This window comes from Acinonyx jubatus, chromosome D4, assembly GCF_027475565.1.
Source record: "Acinonyx jubatus isolate Ajub_Pintada_27869175 chromosome D4, VMU_Ajub_asm_v1.0, whole genome shotgun sequence".
Taxonomy (NCBI): domain Eukaryota; kingdom Metazoa; phylum Chordata; class Mammalia; order Carnivora; family Felidae; genus Acinonyx; species Acinonyx jubatus.
In genome coordinates, this window is record NC_069391.1 from 31,358,635 (window position 1) to 31,381,641 (window position 23,007).

A 23,007-nucleotide genomic window follows, 5' to 3' on the forward strand; every position below is an offset into this window, starting at 1 on the left:
ATTAATGTTCCTAAAATTTCCTTCTGTCTCCTTTCCTAGTAGGATCAACCATTTTAGTTTAATGACTTTTCTAGGTAAAGCTTTCAATTGCTTCCTTAATGTTTTCCTATTCTTTGCATTGATTTCCTGGCCTGGACTTGGCTGCCTGTCCCAGTCTATGTGCTCCTTGGCTGTCTCCTCGGATTGCATGCTCCTTTCTACTGGTAAGCTCTTCCGTGGTCTGTACCCACTTTCTTATGCTTAAAGCCTGTATCTGCAAAAACAGTAGTTCCAAGCTCTCAAATAGACACACAAAATGAATTTAGTACATACAAAGGAGTTGCCCTAATTGGGCATAGGGTATATGTCATATCATGAGGTGGTGTACATAGAAAGATGTGTATTTTACCATAGATGTCATATTTGGGGCTGCCTCTGAGACTAAATGGAATCTGTTCTACTTCTAAGCAAAAGATCTCTATCTCTTTCAATTAAGGGATGAAAAATCAGAGCAGATAAATGACTAAAGCAGGACTGACTGAACAGAGGTACCATCAAAGGAATAGAAACAGATCAATGGACCAAGCCAATCAATCACTGACAACTATTTTGACTCTGAATACCTTTATGTAACAGTCCTGAGAGAAAACACTAAAAAGAACTAAATCTCTACAAACACACACACACACCCAACAGCGTTTCATCGTGCCATATCATTAGCACAAAGTGAGAAGAAGAGAACATAACATCTATTATCTCTTCTCTCTGTAAGTCCATATCTCTCATTGCTCTATAGACCCACATCTACTTTGCAAAACATGTTCTTCCTAATCAAATCACTCGTACTGAAATGAATGGACACATGTCAATCCAAGTGACCAACATGTAGAAACAGAGCAAATTGAAGTTATACAGAATTCATTTTTTACTGAACTTGTGCCAATTCTCACCAACTCTGATATATCAAGTAAATTATCACACTTCAATTTTACCACATACCCAAATAGCTGATTTTGAACCATAATCCTGAAAATGGTGTCATCTTGACTTATAAAACTCACTTTGGGTTGTTAATTAAACCATATTACTCCTATTCAGTGAGAGACCTGAATATGTTTAGGGCTGAATAAAACATGGGACCAGAAAACACACAGTGAAAATATGTGTAAGGAAGAAAGTGCAAATCTCTACAAAATAAATGTTTTAAAACATGCGCTAAGGGGTAATTGGGGAAGTGAAGATCAATTTGTGCTATAAGGTCCTGAAGTCAGCATTAAAGCTTTTAGAATCAACTATGGAAAAAGCAGGGGCGCCTGGGTGGCTCAGTCAGTTGAGCATCATATTCTTGGTATTGGGTCAGGTCATAACCTTGTGGTGGTGGGACTGAGCCCTGTGATTGAGCCTTGCATCATCATGGAGCCTGCTTGAGATGCTCTCTCTGCCCCTCCTCTGCACACTCATGCTCTCTCTCCCCCTCCCTCTCAAAACAAATATACTTTAAAAAAAAAAAAAACTATGCAAAAAGCAAACACCACAGGGAAATGAAAGTCTGAGACTGGAATAAACAAACAGGAATCTGATGAAAAGAAGAAACAAACATGGCTATGTTGATGATGTCAGTATCATTACTATTCGACCAAACCCATGTGGAAATTGGACAGACAATGCTGTCCAACTACAAAACCCACAATCCTGAAGGCTGAACATTAGTGAGAAAATAAAACAATATAATGTCAGTCTGTACAACTAGGATTTATAAAAATATTTTTTACTTATGTATAATAATTACTGTATCTAAAATTTTGAAACAATTTTGGATTTTTCTTAACACATTGAAATATATGAAAAATTCTGTGTAAAAATGCAAGTTAAGCAAAAGAAAAACTTATTGATACTGTTAGAAAGTATAATGGTAGGATAATTCAGAATAAGGGTATTTTTGATGAATAAAACTAGCACTTAGCATAAAATATATAAAATGATCAAAAATAAAGACAGGTAAAACTGAAAATATTATATGTGGAGTCTCATTCTAAAATATAACACTTTAAATTTAAAGAGCTATGATATTATATCAACATAAGAAAGTCAACAGACCAGCAGTAAACAAAAAAATAAAGAAGGCACACACGAAATATCTAGAACCAGGTTAAAAGATACCTCTCTACAATAGAACAGTACTGATTAACCTCCACATAAGTGCATCCCTTTCCCTCAATCAACTCACCCAACATTTTCTGCATCTTCATCACACTCAGCTTTATATTTGCAAGGTCCACACTTGGAGTGTTTTCTGTGAACTTCTGCCCCTGACCCTTCCTCTTCTGCTTAAAAAGAAAAATTAAATTTTCAACCAAAAGTTGGTTTCCTTTCCAGATAAGCTTCATGTTTTCAGCAGCCATTATCCCATTTCTGCGGAAAATGTACCTGCGCTCTTGAAAACAATCAGTTCCAAAATCTATCAATGCTTGCATCCAAAAATGTTGCCAATACTGAGTACAACATATTCTATGAGGAAAACAAGTATTGGTGCTAGCAAAACAATCCCTTAATCTATGTACGAAAGAACACTACAGGTTTTGATAATTAATTGCCTTTAAAAGAATTACCATATAACATTAAATAAGAGAGAGAGAAAATAAAACATGAGCAATAAATTTGGTACAGTGATTACCTTACCCTATGCAATGCCAGTTAACAAATAAATGATTAAATGCAATAGAGCATAACCACTTGTTCCTCACACCAGTTTCATACCTGCCTTTCTTATTACATAACAGGATTCAAAAAAAATATTTATCTCCAAATTTGTAAAAGGAAAGGGGTCTCTTTACAAAGGACTTGCCTCCTTTTCTGTTTGCCCACTTAGCACACCAAAAATACCCAGAATGCAGAAGTGTGTGGATCTCCTATGATCTGGCACAAAAAACCAGTGGTTACCAGTAAGTCTCCAACTCATATCCCACATTCAAGGGATTCTACATTTCTGGGCTCAACTAGAATGAATCCTACCCTGATAATCTCAAACTGGGCAGGGAGATCTGTTCTGAAGCCAATTTAGGGATTACAGTTTACTCAAAGGATCTCTCATTCTGGTTTAGGAAATAACACCTTCTTCAGGGGGTGTCTATCAGTAAAGAAGACATTACAAGGCAAGTCCAAAAACCTAATATACCTATTTGGTAATACTTTCAAACTTTCCATTTTTAGTGTCTGCATGCACTTTAAGTAGAAATCTTTCCCAAATTCTCATGAACACTCCCAGATTCCAGGGATCATAATCCTATTATTTCCGAGGCTTCAGAAACATCAGGAAATCGTATGGCCACCACAAGCTCACTTAAGTTTGTACGCTAATCTGAGCAAACGACTTAGCCTTTCTGAACTCATACTCCCTGAAAAGAAATAGTCAACCTACATTCTCAGAGCAAGACATCCAGTATTTACATGACATAAAAAAAACATGACATCAACTTCCACTTCTTTGGTATGGAAACATGACTGTTTCCTTACTGAATATCTGACCACAAAGACTAGACTACATGATCTCTCTTAAAATCCTTTCCAGCTCTAAGATCTAGAATTGATGGTCTGATCCTTCACATGTGATCATGAAGCTTCTGCTTGAAGATGTCCCTTTAAATCACATTCTATTGTAGGATAACTTTAATCTTTTTTTTTTTTTTCCCTGAAACTTTTATCCCCAAACTTCTTCCTCAGGATGGTTCTTCTATTCTCTAAGTGACCTTTGAAGTGCCTTCCAACTCTGATATTTTAGGATTCTACGAAATGTGGAAATCTAGAATAAGGTTTCAGATAGCATTGAAAGGATCATAACTGTAGTTTTCATTTGTATGAGTGTGAATTTTACTAGAGTAAGTTTTCTTTCAGTGTAGGTATCCCCACAGTACCTCCAGCATTACTTTGTATACAGTAGACACTCACTAAGTCCTACAGCTTCATTAGACTATGAAATAAATGAGCCATTCTTAATTCTGACAATTTAAACTCTTGCTATACACTATTACCAGATACTACTTTTTTAAACAGCAGAAATAATTTATATATTTATAAAACAAAATCAAAAACATACACAGGAGAATTTTAATGGCATAAAGTCTAGATTCCACTACAATTATTCTGTAAGCCTTCTCTTTGCCATGCACAATTCACTCCAGAGTTTTACAACCCAGCACCTTGAAAATTCCTTAGGAGCAAAAATTTGTAAGCAAGGGGTGGGAGAGTTACAAATACTCTGGTCCAACCCAAAATCACTTGTGTGGATGATCCCAAGGAGAAGGCACTTTGGTGCAATCTCAATTTAACAGGAGCTACATTTCCGCTTTGTTTGTCAACAAAGCTTTAGTGAGACATAATTGTATGAAACAAAATGCCTAGGGCTAAAAGGGACAGAAGGGTTGGGTGTAATGGCTAAAGGCTTCTTTCTGGAGTAACGAAAATGTTCTAAAATGGACTGTGGTGATGAATGCACAACTCTGTACTATACTAAAAGCAACCGAATGGCACACTTTAAATGAGCAAATTGTACACTGTGTGAATTTTAACTCAATAAAGCTGTAAAAATCAGAAAATGACAGAAAACAAATGTCCTTTAAGGGGTACTTGAAACTTACCTCCTTCTCCAGATCCAGAGCCATTATCTAAGAAGAAAAACAAACAGTGAATAGAAATACTTTCGCTGGAAATGTCATCTTATCCAATAGTCAAATTTCTCATCAAAAATCAAACTGCAATAGCAATTCTCATTTTTTGACATCAAACCATTTATTCTTATGTACCTATTCCATGTTTTTCCCCAAATGTTAATTCCCTGGACACACAATCATCTATAACTCATACATCTTTGTAGCATATTCAGGAAGTATCCAGGTGCCCTGCACCGAGTAAAGACGAATAAATACTATAAAATAAATGGCTATATAAAAATAATTTTAATTAACTCACTTAAAAGGTAAAAAAAGAAAAAATTTAATTTTGTAAAAGCTTAAGAGGAATAATGAATAAGTTGCTTTTATTAGAAAGGGAGGAAAAGAGCTTTGGGTCTTGCTCCAAAAATCTTAATGAAATCTGTGGATAAAGGCCAAAAGCCAAAAGGTAAGAAAAAGCCTCAAGGCTTAAAAGGAAAGAACTTCTGAGCTGAGGTTTTCATATTACTGACGAAATTAGCTTCCTCTAGGAAACCTCAACAGAAGGACTCACACCAAGGTGTAGGTGGGACACTTGTTACTAGTGAAATTAAAAAGCCTCCCTCAAAGTTACCAGCAAAAAGTCGGCCTAAAATGTAATTAATATAAAATGTTTATTTTATAAATCCTAAAAAGGCCAACATATGATGCAGAGCATGTTGAAGAGAGGGTAGTGCTATAATATCATCAGCATGATGCAGTAAAAAAGCAGAGATGGCAAAAGAGCTTGACACACTTTATCCAGCACTTTCAGGGGTTGGGGGGGGGAGACACATCCTCAGGAACCCGCTCCAGTTCTTCAAATGGTTCCCCAGAGTGGGAGATAACAGCCTTCACAATATTGTCCCTTTCCCTTTAATCTCCTTCAGACAATAATCAAATTCTCAAACATAGTGGAAATAGGAGGAACCGGAACAATACATGTTTTTTGTAATATCCACTGCAAAATCTTCAAGGGATTTTATAAAGTCTAAAACTGTGCTCGATTCTGATTAACCAACCACAAATAATTAGATCTGAGTACACAAAGGAAAAGAAAAAGAAAGAGTAGAAGAGCAGAAAAAAGACAAAGAAGGGAACTCAATTAAAAAATTGTTCTAGGGGCGCCTGGGTGGCTCAGTCAGTTGAGCGGCCGACTTCGGCTCAGGTCACGATCTCACAGTCTGTGAGTTCGAGCCCCGCGTCGGGCTCTGTGCTGACAGCTCAGAGCCTGGAGCGTTCTTCGGATTCTGTGTCTCCCCCTCTCTCTGAACCTCCCCCGTTCATGCTCTGTCTCTCTCTGCCTCAAAAATAAATAAACATTAAAAAAAATTAAAAAAGAAAAATTGTTCTATGACCAAACTTTTTTTAGAAAAACACTCCTTTTTGGGGCACCTGGGGGGCTCAGTCAGTTAAGCATCCGACTTTGGCTCAGGTCATGATCTTATGGTCCGTGAGTCAGAGACCCACATTAGGCTCTGTGCTGACAGCTCAGAACCTGGAGCCTGCTTCAGATTCTGTGTCTCCCTCTCTCTCTGCCCCTCCCCCGCTCATGCTCTGTCTCACTCTCAAAAATGAATAAATGTTAACAACAAAAAAATTCTTTTTTGAAAAAATTAAAAAAAAAAAAAGGAAAACACTCCTTTTTTCCTTCCATTCTACATACATTGACTGGGTACATATCATGTGGTAGGCAACATAGTAAATGGTAGGAATAAATTGAATAAGATAGCTCCAGTGCATGAGATGCTCTCAATCTGTTTTCAACCCATGCTAAATTTTAATGAATATAATACTCAAACTTTCCTTTAGTGTCCTTTAGAAATCTGAAATAGGAGCACCTGGGTGGCTCAGTCAGTTGAGCGTCCGACTTCGGCTCAGGTCCTAACCTGGCGGTACGTAAATTCGAGCTCTATATCGGGCTCACTGCTGTCAGCACAGAGTCCACCTTGGATCCTCTGTATCCCTCTCTCTGCCCCTCCCTGCTTGCGCTCTCTCAAAAATAAATAAACAAACATTAAAAAATAAAAAAAATAAAATAAAGTAAGATAAAAATTCTGAAATATTGTGACTACTCTGATAATGAGTTGAGTTCTTCTTGTAGATTGTATTTTCATTGTTCATATGCCTTTCCCCATCCACACAACTCCACCCAAACCCTGGGACTATAATATACCTCCCCAGATAGGGCATCCTGCCCTCCTGTTGAGAAGCAACTGATCCAGCTGAAGACAGATGTGTCAGATAAATGAAATACAGTATGGTATATACATAGAGATACGCACAAAGTGTGAAAAAAACTGTCAGGAGATGCCACAGGAGAAAAATTTCACAGAGGAAAAAAGGCTAAAGCTCTAAGTAAGCATTTTGCAAGTAAACAAAAGACTTATTTCTAGCCATGTCCCACCAAGCATCTAACAAGATCAATATAGCACCTTACAGCTTAGCTTATTCAATCCTCACTTAACAATCCCAAGAGATGGTATCCATTTAACACTTTAAATAACTGGGGCTCAGAGTAAATAAGTGACTTGTCCAAGGTCATATAGTAAATAAGTAAACAAGAGCTGGAGGGGGGCGTCCTGGGTGGCTCAGTCAGTTAAGCATCTGACTTCAGCTCAGGTCATGATCTCCTAGTTTGTGAGTTCAAGCCCAACGTTGGGCTCTGAGTGACAGCTCAGAGCCTGGAGCTTGCTTCAGATTCTGTCTCTGTCTCTCTGTGCCCCTCCCCCGCCCATGCACACTCTCTCTCTCTCTCTCTCTCAAATATAAACATAAAAAAAAAAATTTAATAAAAAATAAATAAGAGCTGGAGTTAAAATTAGGTCTTTCAACCCCAGTGCAGTGCTCTTTCCAGTCTACCACCCTGATTCTAATGTTTACCATTCACTGCCTATCAAGGCACTTTGTGTCTTAAACACACGCTCCTCATAAGAGACACATAATTAATTTGGGATTATAAAGAGCTCCATATTCTTTTTTACTTTTTTTTTTTTTACATTTTATTTATTTTTGAGAGAGAGAGAGAGAGAGAGACAGAGTGCGAGAGGGGGAGGAACAGAGAGTATGGGAGACACAGAATCCGAAGGAGGCTCCAGGCTCTGAGCTGTCAACACAGAGCTCAACATGGGGCTCAAACTCACAAACCGTTGGATCATGACCTGAGCCGAAGTCGGACACTTAACCGACTGAGCCACCCAGGTGCCCCTCTTTTTTAGTTTCTAAACCAAGTCTGTGAAACACAATGTACTTAGAGAAGTATACAAGAATCACAACAAATGATAGTCTATTGGCCTGAGAACATAATCTTTTCACGAAGCACATAATTATTTGATGTAGGGAAAAGAATTTGGTATTGTCCAAAGAAAGGCCTGGTCTTTGCCCACAGCTTTTTTGTATTTTCTTTTTAATTTTTTTAAATGTTTACTTATTTTTGAGAGAGAGACAGAGCGCAAGCCAGGGAGAGGGAGAAAGACAGAGAGACACAGAATCCAAAGCTGAGCTGTCAGCACAGAGCCCCGAGAGCCATGAATGAGATCATGACCTAAGCCAAAGTCAGAGGCTTAACCGACTGAGCCACGCAGGCACCCCTGCCCTCAGCTCCTTTAAGGTAATCTACATCATACCTGCCAGAAGTGTCTCGTTTCAGGAGGGTGCTAACCACATCAGATGTTAGGGTGGGGCTGGCCACACTCTACAGTCTTAGGGTAGAGGGTTGGCCAACCACAAAGACCAGCCACCTAATTTAGAGTGGGGGCTTTCAATCATATGGTATTAGTGGACCTGGAGTTTGAGATCAACCACATGGACAATGGATCATTCATGCTTATGAAATGGAGCCCCAGTAAAAATTCTGGACACAGGCACTATAATACATAGGAAAATAAATAAATAAAGTATATCATATAGGAAGTGTCTACACCTATACTGCTAACCTTCATACGATAATTCTAATTACAACACTTCACTTGCATCCCTGTCCCCAAATACAAATGCAAGTAAGAAACTTACATTAGTGCCTTCCAAAATTAACTACTACTGATTCAGGAAGGAAAAGAGAAATAAATACAAAAAACCTGGGGGAAGATAGGTGACAAGGATTGGCAGACAGAATAGAGAAGATATAAAAAGAGACAAGCTTGGAAAGAGACACATCCTGGGACGCCACTAATGACTTTCTATAAATATTCTCCACCCCTTTCCCCTGCCATGAAAATAAAACCCAACAAAATGGATCCCATGTAATTTCCACCCCAAATCTCGTTCTAATATTCAAACCATAAGGCAAAAGACAGGCAAAGACCCCACGAAATTTCACCACCTAGGGTTAAAAAGCAACAACACAAGGGGTGCTTGGGTGGCTCAGTCGGTTAAGCATCTGACTTCGGCTCAGGTCATGATCTCACAGTTCATTAGTTTGAGCCCTGCATCAGGCTCTGTGCTGACAGTTCAGAGCCCGGAGCTGCTTCAGATTCTGTGTCTCCCTCTCTCTCTCCCCCTCCCCTGCTCACATTATCTCTCTCTATCTCTATCTCTTGCAAAAATAAACAAACATTAAAAAACAAATTTAAAGCAACGACATGAAATGCAGACAAAAAAGAGCCCCTCCACTCCCCAAACAACTAATCCATAGAGCAGTTCTGGGAATACATCTCTGACTGGAAATTGCCTTTTAGAAACTATGATGGAATCATCTCTAACATTTATTCAGAAGAGTATCACACATACCAGAGTAGCATGGTCCTCTTGCTACTACTGTTATCTCTTTCTGGTGCTTACAAGCAGCCCTTCTGAGAAAGCATTCATTTTGATAAGTGTCCCCATTTGATCCACAGACAGGAATGTAATTTGTATGGCACTGCAAAAGAAACAAAAATAAACTTTCAAAACTAAGCAGGAATATTAATAGTTCACTTCATATTTATGAATGTAATACCATAGTACTGTGACATACTTCTACAGAATAGTTTGTTCTTTTGTTTGGTTTAAATAAAAGAGAGTTATACCATTTTCTCACACCTTTTTTCACATTTATAATGAAAATAACTATCAACTATCCATAAAGATAAGAAAATCCCTGTGCTATCTAGTGCATTTGCTTGCTATAAAAATCCAATGAGGTAAGAGAGAAATTCTTGGCTATGTTTATAATAAGCTAAGAAGCACTAATTATATAATGTCATTTTATTAAAATCAAAATTCACTTATTCAATACCACTGGAATGCAAAGTCCCAAGATAAATGCTATAGAAAACACAAAGAAATACATGATCTCTGGGTCTACCATCCACGTAACTATAGGCTAGCATCATTGCCATTTCCTCCACCTAATGCATCTACCTAATAAAGTTGTTGTGAAGATTAAATAGGAGAAATCCATCTTTAGCATTTATATCTGGCCATGGTAAATTCTCAGTAAATATTAGCTGGTTTTGCTATGCTATCATCACTTCTGAGTCTTACGTAGTTGCCCACGGTCATAGCTAGTAAGTGGGAGACCCACAATTGCTCACAAGTGATGTATTCTAACCACTACACAGTTGAGTTATTCAGCAGGGTGTTACCATGTGTCATTTGGTGGTAGTGAACAGGGAGCTTAAAATCGTGCCTGAAATTCAACCTAACAAGCACATACCCAGGAGTGAGCATGAGATGGAAGGAGAAGACCTGCTGTTCTTTGGTCAGTCTGTTTCCAGGGGTCTCTCTTAGGAGCCTCTCATTATGCTCTAGGCAAATGAAAGGATTTGGCGATTTTCACAACATGCAACTTCTGACGTGGGCACTGACTCTAACCTAAGGTCCGCCTCCTCCATACTGCCACCCTTGCTGGGGGAAACAATTCTCCCTATACCTTCTATTTAGCTAGAAGAATGTAATTTGAAGTAGTTTAGAAAGGTGCGGAGTGTACAACTCTGAACCACATCCATTCAAGCATGTATTGTGTGCCTACTGTATGTCAAGAACTTTGCTGAATATAATAAGTAAGAAAATAGCAACAAGATTGTGATGGTCAATATTATGTGTCAACCTGACTAGGTTCCAGGGTGCCCAGATTAAACATTATTTCTGGATGCTCTCTGAGGGTGTTTCTGATTGAATTTCCGTTAGAATCAATTGACTAAGTGCCCTCCCCAATGTTGGTGGGATCATCCAATCGATCTGAGGGCCTGAATAGAACAAAAAAGTAGAGGAAAGGAGAACTGGGTCTCCCTGCCTGACTGCTGGATTTGGGACAAGGCTATTCTCCTGGTTTTCAGGACTTCAGTCTTAGACTGGGACTTACAACTTCATCTCCCCGGATTCTCAGGCCTTCAGACTTGGAATGGAACTACACTATCAGCTTTCCTGGACATCCAGCTTGCAGACAACACATCATGAGACTTGTCAGCCTCCATAATCAAGCAAACCAATTCCTTAAAATATATCGTCCCCTCCCTTTTCCCCTCATTCTGTGTGTGTGTATTTCCTATTGGTTCTGTTTCTCTGGAGAACTCTAATACAAAGGTCTAATAAGAGGGCATGCAACACCTAGCAATAGCAGACATTGATAAATTCAGGAAAAAAAAAAAACAGTCTGGAGTATTCCAGGGAGAAGGAGAAGGACAAAGAGGAAAAAAGAAAATAGGAGGAAAGTCGTAGGCACTCCTCTTTGGATATAATCCAAGTATTCACAGAAAGATGCAATACTGATCATTTTTCTTGGTACAAAATAAAAGTAGCTTTGTGTATATAATGTCACAAGATATGATAGCTCTTACTAGCAGACTGAAAAAAAACAATTTTAGACTTTATTTAAAATCCTGTTATTATCCGTTAAAATGTATTTAAATTATAAGCCAGAAATTATAATATGGTTAATAATATTAACACTAAAAGCATGCTGAATCATAAGCAAGTTTTTTAAATTAATTGAAAGATACTGCTAAAGAAACCAGCAAATAAGTGTTTAATGGACATAGGAGGTGATTTTTCTTCAACTGGCAATCACCTAGGTCTAAATTGAACGGATTTATAAATTATAAGAAGGCAGAATAGTCAAAGGAAGGTTTGTTCAGCAGCAGGATCAAATCATGCTGTAAGCCCTGAGGCAGTTTGCTCCTACAGGGCAAGCAACTTGTCTTTAAACATCTTTATATCCTCAGCATCTGGCACCAAGCACAAAGCAAGCCTTGGATAAAGGCTTGGATAAATATCTAGTGATCTCAACTCTTAACTTTTATTTCTCTTTCTTGCTTTGCCACCAGGTAAGACTGCAAAGGATTCAGACAGATCATACAAGGATTTTCTAGCTGTCCAAATATGTGACAAAGGTCAAAGAGGCTATTTCTTTATAATCTTAAAGTTGCAAGGAAAGACTTTCAATTAATGAAAAGCAGAATCATAAAAACAAAAATAAAATAAATATGATACAAAAATTTAAACTTCTTTATATCACACACATATAATATATATATTAACATGAATTTAAATTAAAAAAATTATTTATATTAAAAATTATAAACAAAATGAAAATGACACTAGAATAACTTCTTCAAAACTTTTGTACTCTCAATTAAAAAGGAACACTCTAAGGTAAATACTACTGAGTGGTTTAAAACTTAAAAGAGAAACTAAAATACCTACAATTGACCCTTAAACAACATGGGTGTTAGGAGTACCAATCCCCCGCACATCAAAAACCCATGCATAACTTTTGACACCCCAAAATCTTAGCTATTAATAACCTGCTATTGACAAGAAGCCTTACCAATAACATAAACAATTAACACATATTTGGTATGTTACATGTATTATATATTGTACTTTTACAATGAAGTAGGCTAGAGAAAAGAAAATGCTATGAAAAAAATCACATAAAAGAGAAAATACATTTACAGGACTGTCCTATAAAAAATCCATGTATAAGTGGACCCACACAGGTCAAGCCTGTGTTGTTCAAGGGTCAATCGCATATGCCTATAGAACGTACAATATTTCTAGAAGGAAATACAAGTAACAGATGTTGCCTTTAAGAAGAGCAATTAAGGGGCGCCTGGGTGGCTCAGTCGGTTGAGCATCCAACTTCGGCTCAGGTCATGATCTCACAGTCTGTGAGTTCGAGCCCTGCATCGGGCTCTGTGCTGATGGCTCAGAGCCTGGAGCCTGCTTCCGATTCTGTGTCTCCCTCTCTCTCTCTGCCCCTTCCCTGCTCATGCTCTGTCTCTCTCTGTCTCAAAAATAAATAAAAACATTAAAAAAAAAAAAAAAGAAGAGCAATTGGTAGTCTGGAGTGAAAGACATTTTTCATTGTATTATACATCTTTTTTTTTTTTAATTTTTTTTCAATGTTTTTTTTAATTTATTTTTGGGACAGAGACAGACAGAGCATGAACGGGGGAGGGGCATAGAGAGAGGGAGACACAGGGAGACACAGAATCGGAAACAGGCTCCAGGCTCCGAGCCATCAGCCCAGAGCCTGACGCAGGGCTCGAACTCACGGACCGCGAGATCGTGACCTGGCTGAAGTCGGACGCTTAACCAACTGCGCCACCCAGGCGCCCCTACATCTTTTTTTTTTTAATGTTTATTTTTTTTTAATTTTTTTTAAGTTTATTTATTTTTGAGACAGAGAGAGACAGAGCATGAACGGGGGAGGGTCAGAGAAAGAGGGAGACACAGAATCAGAAGCAGCCTCCAGGCTCTGAGCCATCAGCCCAGAGCCCAACGCGGGTCTCGAACTCACGGACGGCGAGATCGTGACCTGAGCTGAAGTCAGACGCTTAACCGACTGAGCCACCCAGGCACCCCATATACATCTTCTTATATAATGTTCAAGTTGTTGTCAATCCTTCAATGTATGTAAATGGGCATACATTACTCTTTTAAAAAACATAAAAACGGTACCTATATCACAGGTTCTCATGCGAGTTTATGAGTTATAGAGGCTTTTATATATATGGATATATATATATATACACACACACACACACACACACACACGTGTATATATATATCCATGTGTATATACACATTTAGAACTATTAATGGATACTGCTCAGCATAGTAAGCAATATATAAGTACTCAAATAGTATACTATATATAGAATATGCATATGTCTTCACATATCAACACAAGGAGAAAAGAAAATACTCCAAAAAATGGGCAAAGAATATGAAATATGAATTCACAAAAAAATGGTCAATAAACACACGGCAAATTTTCAATTTCTCTAACAATCAAATGAAAATTTAAAAAAAAAATTTTTTTTGGCCATACAGATTTACAATTTAAAAGGACTGAAGGGTGACTGGTGGCTCAGTTAGTTGAGAGTCCAACTCTTGGCTTTAGCTCAGGTCATGATCTTGCAGTTCATGAGATCTGTACTTTCAGCGCAGAACCTGCTTGGAATTCCCTCTCTCCCTTTCTCTCTACTTCTCCTCTCATGATCACTCTCTCTCAAAATAAGTAAACAGTAAAATAAAAAAAAATTTTAAAGGATTGACAAAACCCATTACCAAGAGGCTAAGAGGAAACCAGCAGTCAAATGTACTGTTATTGATGAGAATGTTATCTGTACATAAGCATCCACTGGCTCAACAATTCCACATCAAGGAATTTAACCTAAAGAAATGTAAGACAGCTGGAAGAGGGAACAGCTTCAGTCTTCCCAATACAGGAGTGGCTAAAACATCAGTAAGAAACCTCCAATCTTTCTGGCTCAATGAACCAAAGAATAGCGCTCAGGGCAATCAGAGCCACTAAAAAGAGAGAAACCCAGAAAGGAAAGAGTCAGAAGGGCCTTACAGATTCTGTATATAAACTCAGATCAAATTTCTTGCTGATTCCCAAACCACTCATGAGGCAGATTCTAAGTAGCCCAGGCAAAGACTAAAAGAAATGAACTGATATTTGTGTTGCTTCCCACAACAGGGAAGAGAATGTGCAGTTTGAGTTCAGCCAACTTAATTGCTTCCAAGTGACAGTACTCTTCAGAGGAACATAACAAAATTCAAACACTCTAAAACATATCATTCACAATGTGTACAATAAATTCAAAATTACTCTAATACAAAGAAAAAGGAAAACACAATCCATTTTCAAATGAAAAGACAATCAACAGAGATGATCCCTGAGATGTCCCAGATGCTGAAATTAGCAAAGATTTTGAAGCAGCAATAGGATCTAAGCTAGAGGAAAATATGCTTGTGATGAATGAAAAGACAGGAAATCTCAGTCAAGAAATCAAAACTATAAATTCTAGAAATAAAATATCTGAAAATAAAAACTCACTGGATGTAATGAATGGAGAAGAGAAGAAAAGATTAGGGAATCTGAAGGCAGATCATAAAAAATTATCTAAGGTGAAGAACAGAAAGAGGTAAAAGTTCATGAGGGCTTAGTAACACTATATACACCAATACCTTCTTTTAAGGAAAGAAGCCCACTTTAGTTGCTATCCCTTTCAAGAGTGTTTAGGGAGCAGGCAGGGAAGCCAAACATAACACATTGAAGAGAACATTCATTGCATGAGTAACCAGGTATGTGCGGGCACAAGGTCAGCTAAACCACATCAAAGATAGCTACTGTGAATAAATAATGCATTATAAAGTCCCTTTTGACTATGAAGGGTCTGTGTAGCTGGACAATAGTATATCTCCCTCCCTACTCTTCCTCCAATAGTTTAGTTTTCAGAGATTTCATATGCAGCCTCTGATTTTGATTCTCATTACAGTAGCATAAAAAAGGGTAGAAAACATAAAAAAGGGTAGAAAAAAGGTAGAAAACATCTCTTTTCAGATGGAACATATAGGAACTTGCTGAGGTTATAGGGTTACTGGAAATACTGACTGTCCTATGCTTTTGTCTCTAATCTCTGTACCCTTTCCTTCCTTTAAAATCCAAAATGATGGGTCCAATTAGAATAAAATGATAAGTGAAAAAAATTCCAGTTTTGTCTTTGTTTCATCTCAAATCCTAAATCAGGGACCATCTTCTGAGCAACTTTTTGAAGCCAGATTATAATTTAATCCCAGCAAATAAAAAGAATTGAATGTAACAGCCTTTGCATTCCTTCTTTTTAGCTTTTTTTTAGAAAACAGAATCACAACCTAAAAGAGCATCTGAAAAGCAAAGATGTTAGTCTGAGGTTCCTCTGTCTAGTTTACCTCTAACACTGACCTACCCTGAGGCACTGAGTCAGCCATGTTCTTTGGCATAAAGAGATGAGACAGTAGCAAATACAAATGGAAGGGAAGAGCATAACATATAAAGAAGCTGAATCACTATGTTGTACACCTGAAACTAACGTAACACTGTGGGTCAACTACACTCAAATTAAAAAAAAAAAAAAAAAATGTAATGGAAAGCAAAAAAACTAGAAAGAGAAGGAAAGGGGGAAAATTGCCAACGTTTTAAATAAGAAACTCATTTCTTTTCAGTGACAAGTAGAACTTACATTTGAATAGAACTTTTAACATTTTTTCAAAGCATCTTCACATCTATTATTGCCAGTCTGCCCTCTTAACTCAAAGAAAGAAGCAAAGAATGTACAAATAATAGTATTTCATCTGACAAAAAAAATCAGTGGGCTGGGAAGTCCAACTTCTTTATGGGATTCAAGGTGCTTTAAGCTTTTTAATTTGAAAAATGTAGAATGATAAAATGTTAAAAATGTAAAATTTTTCAAAATAGGATTGGTTTCCTCACCTGAAACTGACATGCACATTTCAAACCATCTCCATCTTCTTTACAGACTCCTCCATATTTACATGACGATTCATCACAAACTCTTACATCAGACTCCCTCACATTTAATTCTGAAAAAGAGAAAAAAATGTTTCATACGTCTTTTTGTATCCAAATGTCCATATATAAAAGAAAAAAAACCTTAAAATGTGTTCATCGTCTCATTCACAGTGTAACAAGACACAACATACGAAAAGCAAGGACACAAAATGTTCAAAATTCCCCAAAGAGAACCTTGCATAATAATATGCCTAATGAGCAACCCAAACCAAAATAAAACTCAAAATTTCAGGATTTCACAGAATTCCCAAAGGTAAATCTCAGAATTTTTCTAGTTGGCTACCAACAGCTTAAGACAGTTTTCTTACCATTGTCTTAATATCTTAGATTATTTTTTAATAGGTTTTTAAAAACTAACCTCTACACCCAATGTGGGGCTTAAACTCATGACCCCCAGATCAAGAGTAGCATGCCCTAACGGCTAAGCCAGCCAGGCACTCCCTTAGATCATTTTTCTAGTGATTAAGTTACTTTTAAGGAGAATAAGAATAATTAGAAGAAATCTTAATTCTTTTGGTACCTAAATAAATTTCAGGTGAACATAATTCATTCTAGACCAACTAATTTAATTAGAAAAGAATTCTAAAGTAAACCTGAATATCATACAATTGATATATATGGATCATTTATGTGCACAGAATTAAAAAGACTAAAAATCTCACTCTTAAAATTTTTTAATGACTTAATTTCACTCTACCACAGGAAGTAGCTCCAATCAACAATACTAGCATTCTGTGGCCATTTTGCTCCTGCTCCAAGACCATCAGTCTTGCTCTGGAACTATCAAATTAAGCTACCTAGAATCATATGGAAGTAAGTAAAAACCACTATAATGCAATTTTTATATTCTATTAGGAATGAGACATACAACAACAAACAACAAACAATAAAATTACAGCAACAATAACAAATAATAAATAAATGATTATTTTGAAAACCCATTCCATTGTACAGGTAAAGAAAGAAGTCTGGGAGCAGGATGGCCTAAAGTAGCTTCTGACTCTGTCACTCAGTAATTGAGGGACCCTGGGAAGGGCACAAGGTCTCCTGAACCTCTAGATCATGATGAAGTCTTGGCAAACAGATCTCAGGGAGCATTTCTCCAGCATTCCCCCTTCCTCCATTGTTTTCTATTTCTAGATTTCAAAGCAGGACTCAGTGGACTCAGAGACACAGAGTCCAGTGTCTCTGTATCTAATGGCATCTGTCCTGGTGACATTTCATTGGATCTCTCTGCCCCGTTTGTTCTCACTGCTCTGCAATGGTGTCTTGGGTGTCCTACTCCTCAGAACTGACCCTCCAAGGAACTGGCAGTCAAGTACCTAAATACCCAAGGAGTCCACAGTACTTATCTGAATAACCACTCTCAACCAAGCACTGCACACTAGGTTAACTATACATCTATGTAACTATAGGTTACAAAACTTTTTTCTTTCCCTTAAATGAAACTCACATGTTTAAAAAAGACATGAGCTGAAACTTAAAACAACAGGAAACTACTAGAGCTATTTTGTTGTTCTCACTGTTTCACAAACTATTTCAGGCACAGATGATCATCTTTTAACTCCTTTCACCTTGGCTATCTGGCTATGGAGGCTCTATGTTCTTGGTTCCCCTCATCTCCCAATTTTTGCTTACTCATCCTTCTCCTCCTTGATGACTTGCATTAGTACTTGAGACTCAATCCTAAGTGTGGGGCTTGCTTTTTTTCTATATACCCTCATTCCTACTGGGAATTTGCACAAGGTGCCGTTGCAAATACACTCTAATGTACATCTTGAAACCCAAGGAAGATTAACTAAATATTAATAAAGAACCGCTTTGGGGAAGAGGATAACAATGCATAATATTTTTGTTCAACTACATGCTTAGTCAATTTTACGGGCCATAGAAATAAAAAGAATTGTACAATTTGAGAAATAAAATTGAGTGCATTTCTCCTCCTTTTCTTTGTAGCCTTAAAGTTCACACTGGGTTCCAATACAATCAGACATATAAAACAGGGATAAATTTTTTTTGGGGGGGGGGGATCAAGATCATGGTCTGAGTAGCTCTGACTTGCTACTTGGGCTTGAGAATCTTTGAGGTATGTTTTACTTATTGTATTTTAAAAGTACAATGGCAGTGGGGTGCCTGGGTGGCTCAGTCAGTTGAGCATCCAACTCTTGATTTCAGCTCAGGTCATGATCCCAGGGTTGTGGGATCCAGCCCCGCACCAGGTTCTACACTGAGCATGGAGCCTGCGTGAGATTCTCTTTCTCTTTTACTCTGCCCCTCTCCCCACCCACCCCACAAATAAATAAATAAAATTATACAATGGCCTTGAAATCTAGAACCTAAATAATCCCTGATACTAAGATTCACACATCTCTGGAGACTGAGGATTGTTCAAAGCATATATTTGTTTGAGCACCTGGGTGGCTCAGTCGGTTTAGTGCCCGACTTCGACTCAGGTCATGCTCTCACAGTTAGTGAGTTTGGAGCTCTGTGCAGACAGCTGGAGCCTGGAGCCTGCTTCAGATTCTGTGTCTTCCTCTCTTTCTGCTCCTCCCCCTCTCATGCTCTGTCTCTTTCTCTCAAAAAAAATAAACATTAAAAAAATTAAAAAAATTAAAAAAAATTAAAAAAAATTTTTTTCAAAGCATCTATTTGCATGAAGGACTAAGAAACATTTTAGGACAATAATCATCTTTACTAAAGACAGGCAGAAAAGCTTGGTTCAATAAACATAGCTTGAACAGGAGGAGTGGTCCTGTGCACAAGATGGTGTCTATCACTTGGACTACTCCCCCAGCCCAGCCCCAAGAACTCAACATAACAGAGGAGCTACAGTGAGAAACTAAATAGCAGCTTTCGCTAAAAGCTCTGAAACAACAAGGTATAAAGAGTTCTGCTTTGATGTCCACACAACAAGACAGAATAGCGGGAGAGAAAAAAGGCTGGGACACCTCAAAAGCCCCAGCATCAGCACCACACCTGGCAGAATGGCACAAAGCCAAGGAGATAATCAGGCGTAGAGATACACCTCTGATATCTAGGGGCAGCAAACATGGCAGGAGGAAAAAGATGTGCCATGTGGCAGTGGCCAGAATACATTAGTGAGCCCACATGAAACACCCTTTGGTGATTCCAAGAATAAACCTGGAGGGAGAGCAATCTGGGGAAGCTAGAGGTTCTACATTAATAGGTGAGGGCAAAAGTCATGAAATTCTGATTACACTGGCTATTAGTCATGTTTCATTTTATGCCTACCCTGTTATTAAATTCATGATATTTTTGTGTGTATTAATGCGTTAAATGTGATTATTTAGTTGATCCAGGAAACAAGTATCTACTATATATCTATTACTATGCTAAGAAATTGGGGCACACAGAAAAATATTAACAGGGAGCCTGTGATCTTGCTAACATATGGAACAATTACTAATGCGTTCAATATAGTCTATAAGGAGAAAATGCTGTTGTACAGGCTATAATTGCTCTAGGAGTTTCAAGAAGTAGGAGATAAAGGGCCGCCTGACTGGCTCAGTCAGAAGAGCATCTAACTCTTGATATCGGGGTTTTGAGTTCAAGCTTCACATGGGGTATAGAGATCACTTAAATAAAAATATAAAAAATAAACTTCTACAAAAAGAAGTGGATAAAAATGGATTTGAGGCAGAGGATGCAGGGTCAAAGATGTCAAGACTTGCACTGACTTTGAAAAATTAGTAAGACTTTTTTGCTGATTATAAAACACAGGATTTAGGGGCGCCTGGGTGGCTCAGTCGGTTAGGCGTCCGACTTCGGCTCAGGTCACGATCTCGCGGTCCGTGAGTTCAAGCCCCGCATCGGGCTCTGTGCTGACTACTCAGAGCCTGGAGCCTGTTTCAGGTTCTGTGTCTCCCTTTCTCTCTGACCCTCCCCCATTCATGCTCTGTCTCTCTCTGTCTCAAAAATAAATAAACGTTAAAAAAAAAATTAAAAAAAAAAAACAAAACAGGGGTACCTGCGTGGCTCATGGCTCAGTCAGTTAAGCATCTGATTTCAGTTCAGGTCATGAGCTTGTGGTTCATGAGTTTGAGCCCCGCATTGGGCTCTGTGCTGACAGTGCAGAGCCTGCTTGGGATATTCTCTCTTTCTTTCTTTCTTTCTTTCTTTCTTTCTTTCTTTCTTTCTTTCTCTCTCTCTCTCTCTCTCTCTCTCTCTCTCTCTCTCCCCCCCCCTTCTTTCTGTCCCTCCCCCACTAGTGTCTGCACTCTCTCTCTCTCTCAAGATAAATAAACTTAAAAAAAAAAACAATACAGGATCATTACACAGAATTTAGAAACAACATTTAAAAATAAAGAATGTTTTCGGGGCGCCTAGGTGACTCAGTCAATTTGAGCATCCGACTTAGGCTCAGGTCATGATCTTGCAGTTTGTGAGTTTGAGCCCCATGTCAGGCTCTGTGCTGACAGCTCGGAGCCTGGAGCCTCCTGCGGATTCTGTGTCTCCCTCTCTCTCTCTCTGCCCTTCCCCCACTTGCACTCTGTGTGTGTCTCTCTCCATCTCAAAAATAAACATTTAAAAAAAAATTTTTTAATAAATAATGTTTTAATTGCCCACACCATACAATACTGAAAGAGAATGTTCTTATCTAGGAAAACAATATAAGTGAAAGTAGAGACACAAATAAATAAACCGTACAGATAAATATGAATACCAGCGGTTCCCAAACCATGGTCCTTATGAAAACTGCTCTCTTAGATTACACTGTACCTTAAATATACATTTAATGTACATTAAAATCAAGTAAGAGTTTCATTTTCTCATTTGCAAGGGGAAAAAAGTCAATGGAAAGAATTTTCTCATTTTAAAAGTTTTTCACATATTTCTTAAACCTTCAATATCTGAGATTACTTCCTTGATAGTTGTCAACAAAACCAATGTTCCTCAAATAAATAAAGAATATTAATAAACAAAACTCCAACAGTGTTTTATGAGAACACAAGCTCATGAATGTACATTTTAAGTTGTTTTGTTATTGTGGCAATCACAGCTAATTACCTACCCTGGATCTACTCTTACTTTGTAAAAGAACCCCAACTTTGTTCAAGGAAGCAAGATGCTCAGCTAAATAATCTGTATATCCCAGACCCCCTTGCAATGTACCATAGTTCCATATGTAAGCACTGTCCCTTCCTCCTTCATTCTTCCATTCTTTGTCCTGCCTGGAGAGTAAAACCCTTGCCTAAGATTGTAGCAGCCATCTTACATATATGATGATGAAAGCTACAAGCTAAAGATGGTAGACCAGAAGGACAGGAGCAAGAGTGTGGAAAGAGAGAATTATAAAATCACCACACCTCCCCTGGATTTCACCCATCCAGACTTACTGTCATAGGAAATAAACACATAAATAAATAAAGCCTTTATCATTTAAGCCACCATTGGTCAGGTCACTGATACATGTAGTAAAACATAATCCTGACATAATGACTGCATATAAATTTAATTAAGATAGATATTTCTAAGCCAAAACCTTAAATAATTTGGTGGTACATTCCAGTCCACATGATAAAATTAATTTATCATGAACATGACTTCCTGCTATTCCAATTTCTATCACAAATTTGAGAACCAATGCCTTAGCTCAAACTCAGTACAGAAGGAATTCTATTTTGGGATCATCTTCTGAATGTTACTTCTTTTCAAGTATTCTGTACAATACCAGGCATCAAGAGGGCACTCTACCTGTCGATGATGATGATTACATACATAGCTGCCTTCCTGAACCCAAAATGGAAATTCAGCAAAATAGATGAGCCATTACTAAGGCCCTCAAAAGTCAATTCTCCAAACAGAAATATTTTACACAAAGAAGCACTCAGAAAAGTGGCTCAAAACAAAAATATTTTGCTCTGGTTGCAAATGTGCCCATCACACAATTCTCTAAATGTAAAACTTCTCTCAGAAAAGCAAAGAAAGAAACAAAAAGTCTGTCTCAATTTTCATTAATATCTCAAAGCTGGGAAACCATAAACACTAGAGAAAGGAACCCTACTCACTCTGAACCTGAGCAGCCAAAATCCCCAACTTTTGGCAGCGCTAACTAGGTTCAGGTTACAGTTCAAAATGGACCCCTTAGAGGGCACCTGGGTAGCTCAGTTGGTTGAGCATCCAACTTCAGCTCAGGTCATGATCTCACAGCTCGTGGGCTCCCTGTCAGGCTCAGTGCTGACAGCTCAGAGCCTGGAGCCTGTTTCAGATTCTGTGTCTCCCCCTCTCTCTGCCCCTCCCCTGCTCATGCTCTAACTCTCTCTGTCTCTCAAAAATAAATAAATGTAAAAAAAAAATTTTTAATTAAAAAAATGGACCCCCTTAGCCCTCCAGAATGATAGGATTTTTCTACCACCACTCCATTAAACAGAAGGGAATCTTATAAGATAGCTAACACCAATGGAGAGCCAAAAGTGAACAAACCTTGCAAGATGTTACAATAGAATTCAGGGCTTCTCAACCTCAGCACTACTGACATCTTGGGGAAGATAATTCTTTGATGCATGGGGCTATCCTGTTTACTGGAGGATGTTTAGC

At 38.0% G+C, this 23,007-nt stretch overlaps 1 protein-coding gene across 2 annotated transcripts in view; it reads right to left on the reverse strand.

The window, feature by feature from the left end:
- Positions 1-23,007, reverse strand: part of TMEFF1 (transmembrane protein with EGF like and two follistatin like domains 1) — a 79,383-nt gene that overhangs the window by 42,088 nt on the left and 14,288 nt on the right. Inside the window, exons 2-5 of one of the 2 annotated variants that reach the window (XM_027039550.2) lie at positions 16,351-16,460; positions 9,393-9,522; positions 4,614-4,640; positions 2,207-2,303 (exon numbers count right to left, since the gene is read on the reverse strand). In XM_027039550.2, coding sequence (XP_026895351.1) covers positions 2,207-2,303; positions 4,614-4,640; positions 9,393-9,522; positions 16,351-16,460 — 364 coding nt within the window. Of the gene's footprint in view, positions 1-2,206; positions 2,307-4,613; positions 4,641-9,392; positions 9,523-16,350; positions 16,461-23,007 lie in introns of both variants that reach the window. The other variant, XM_027039549.2, reaches the window with a different exon arrangement.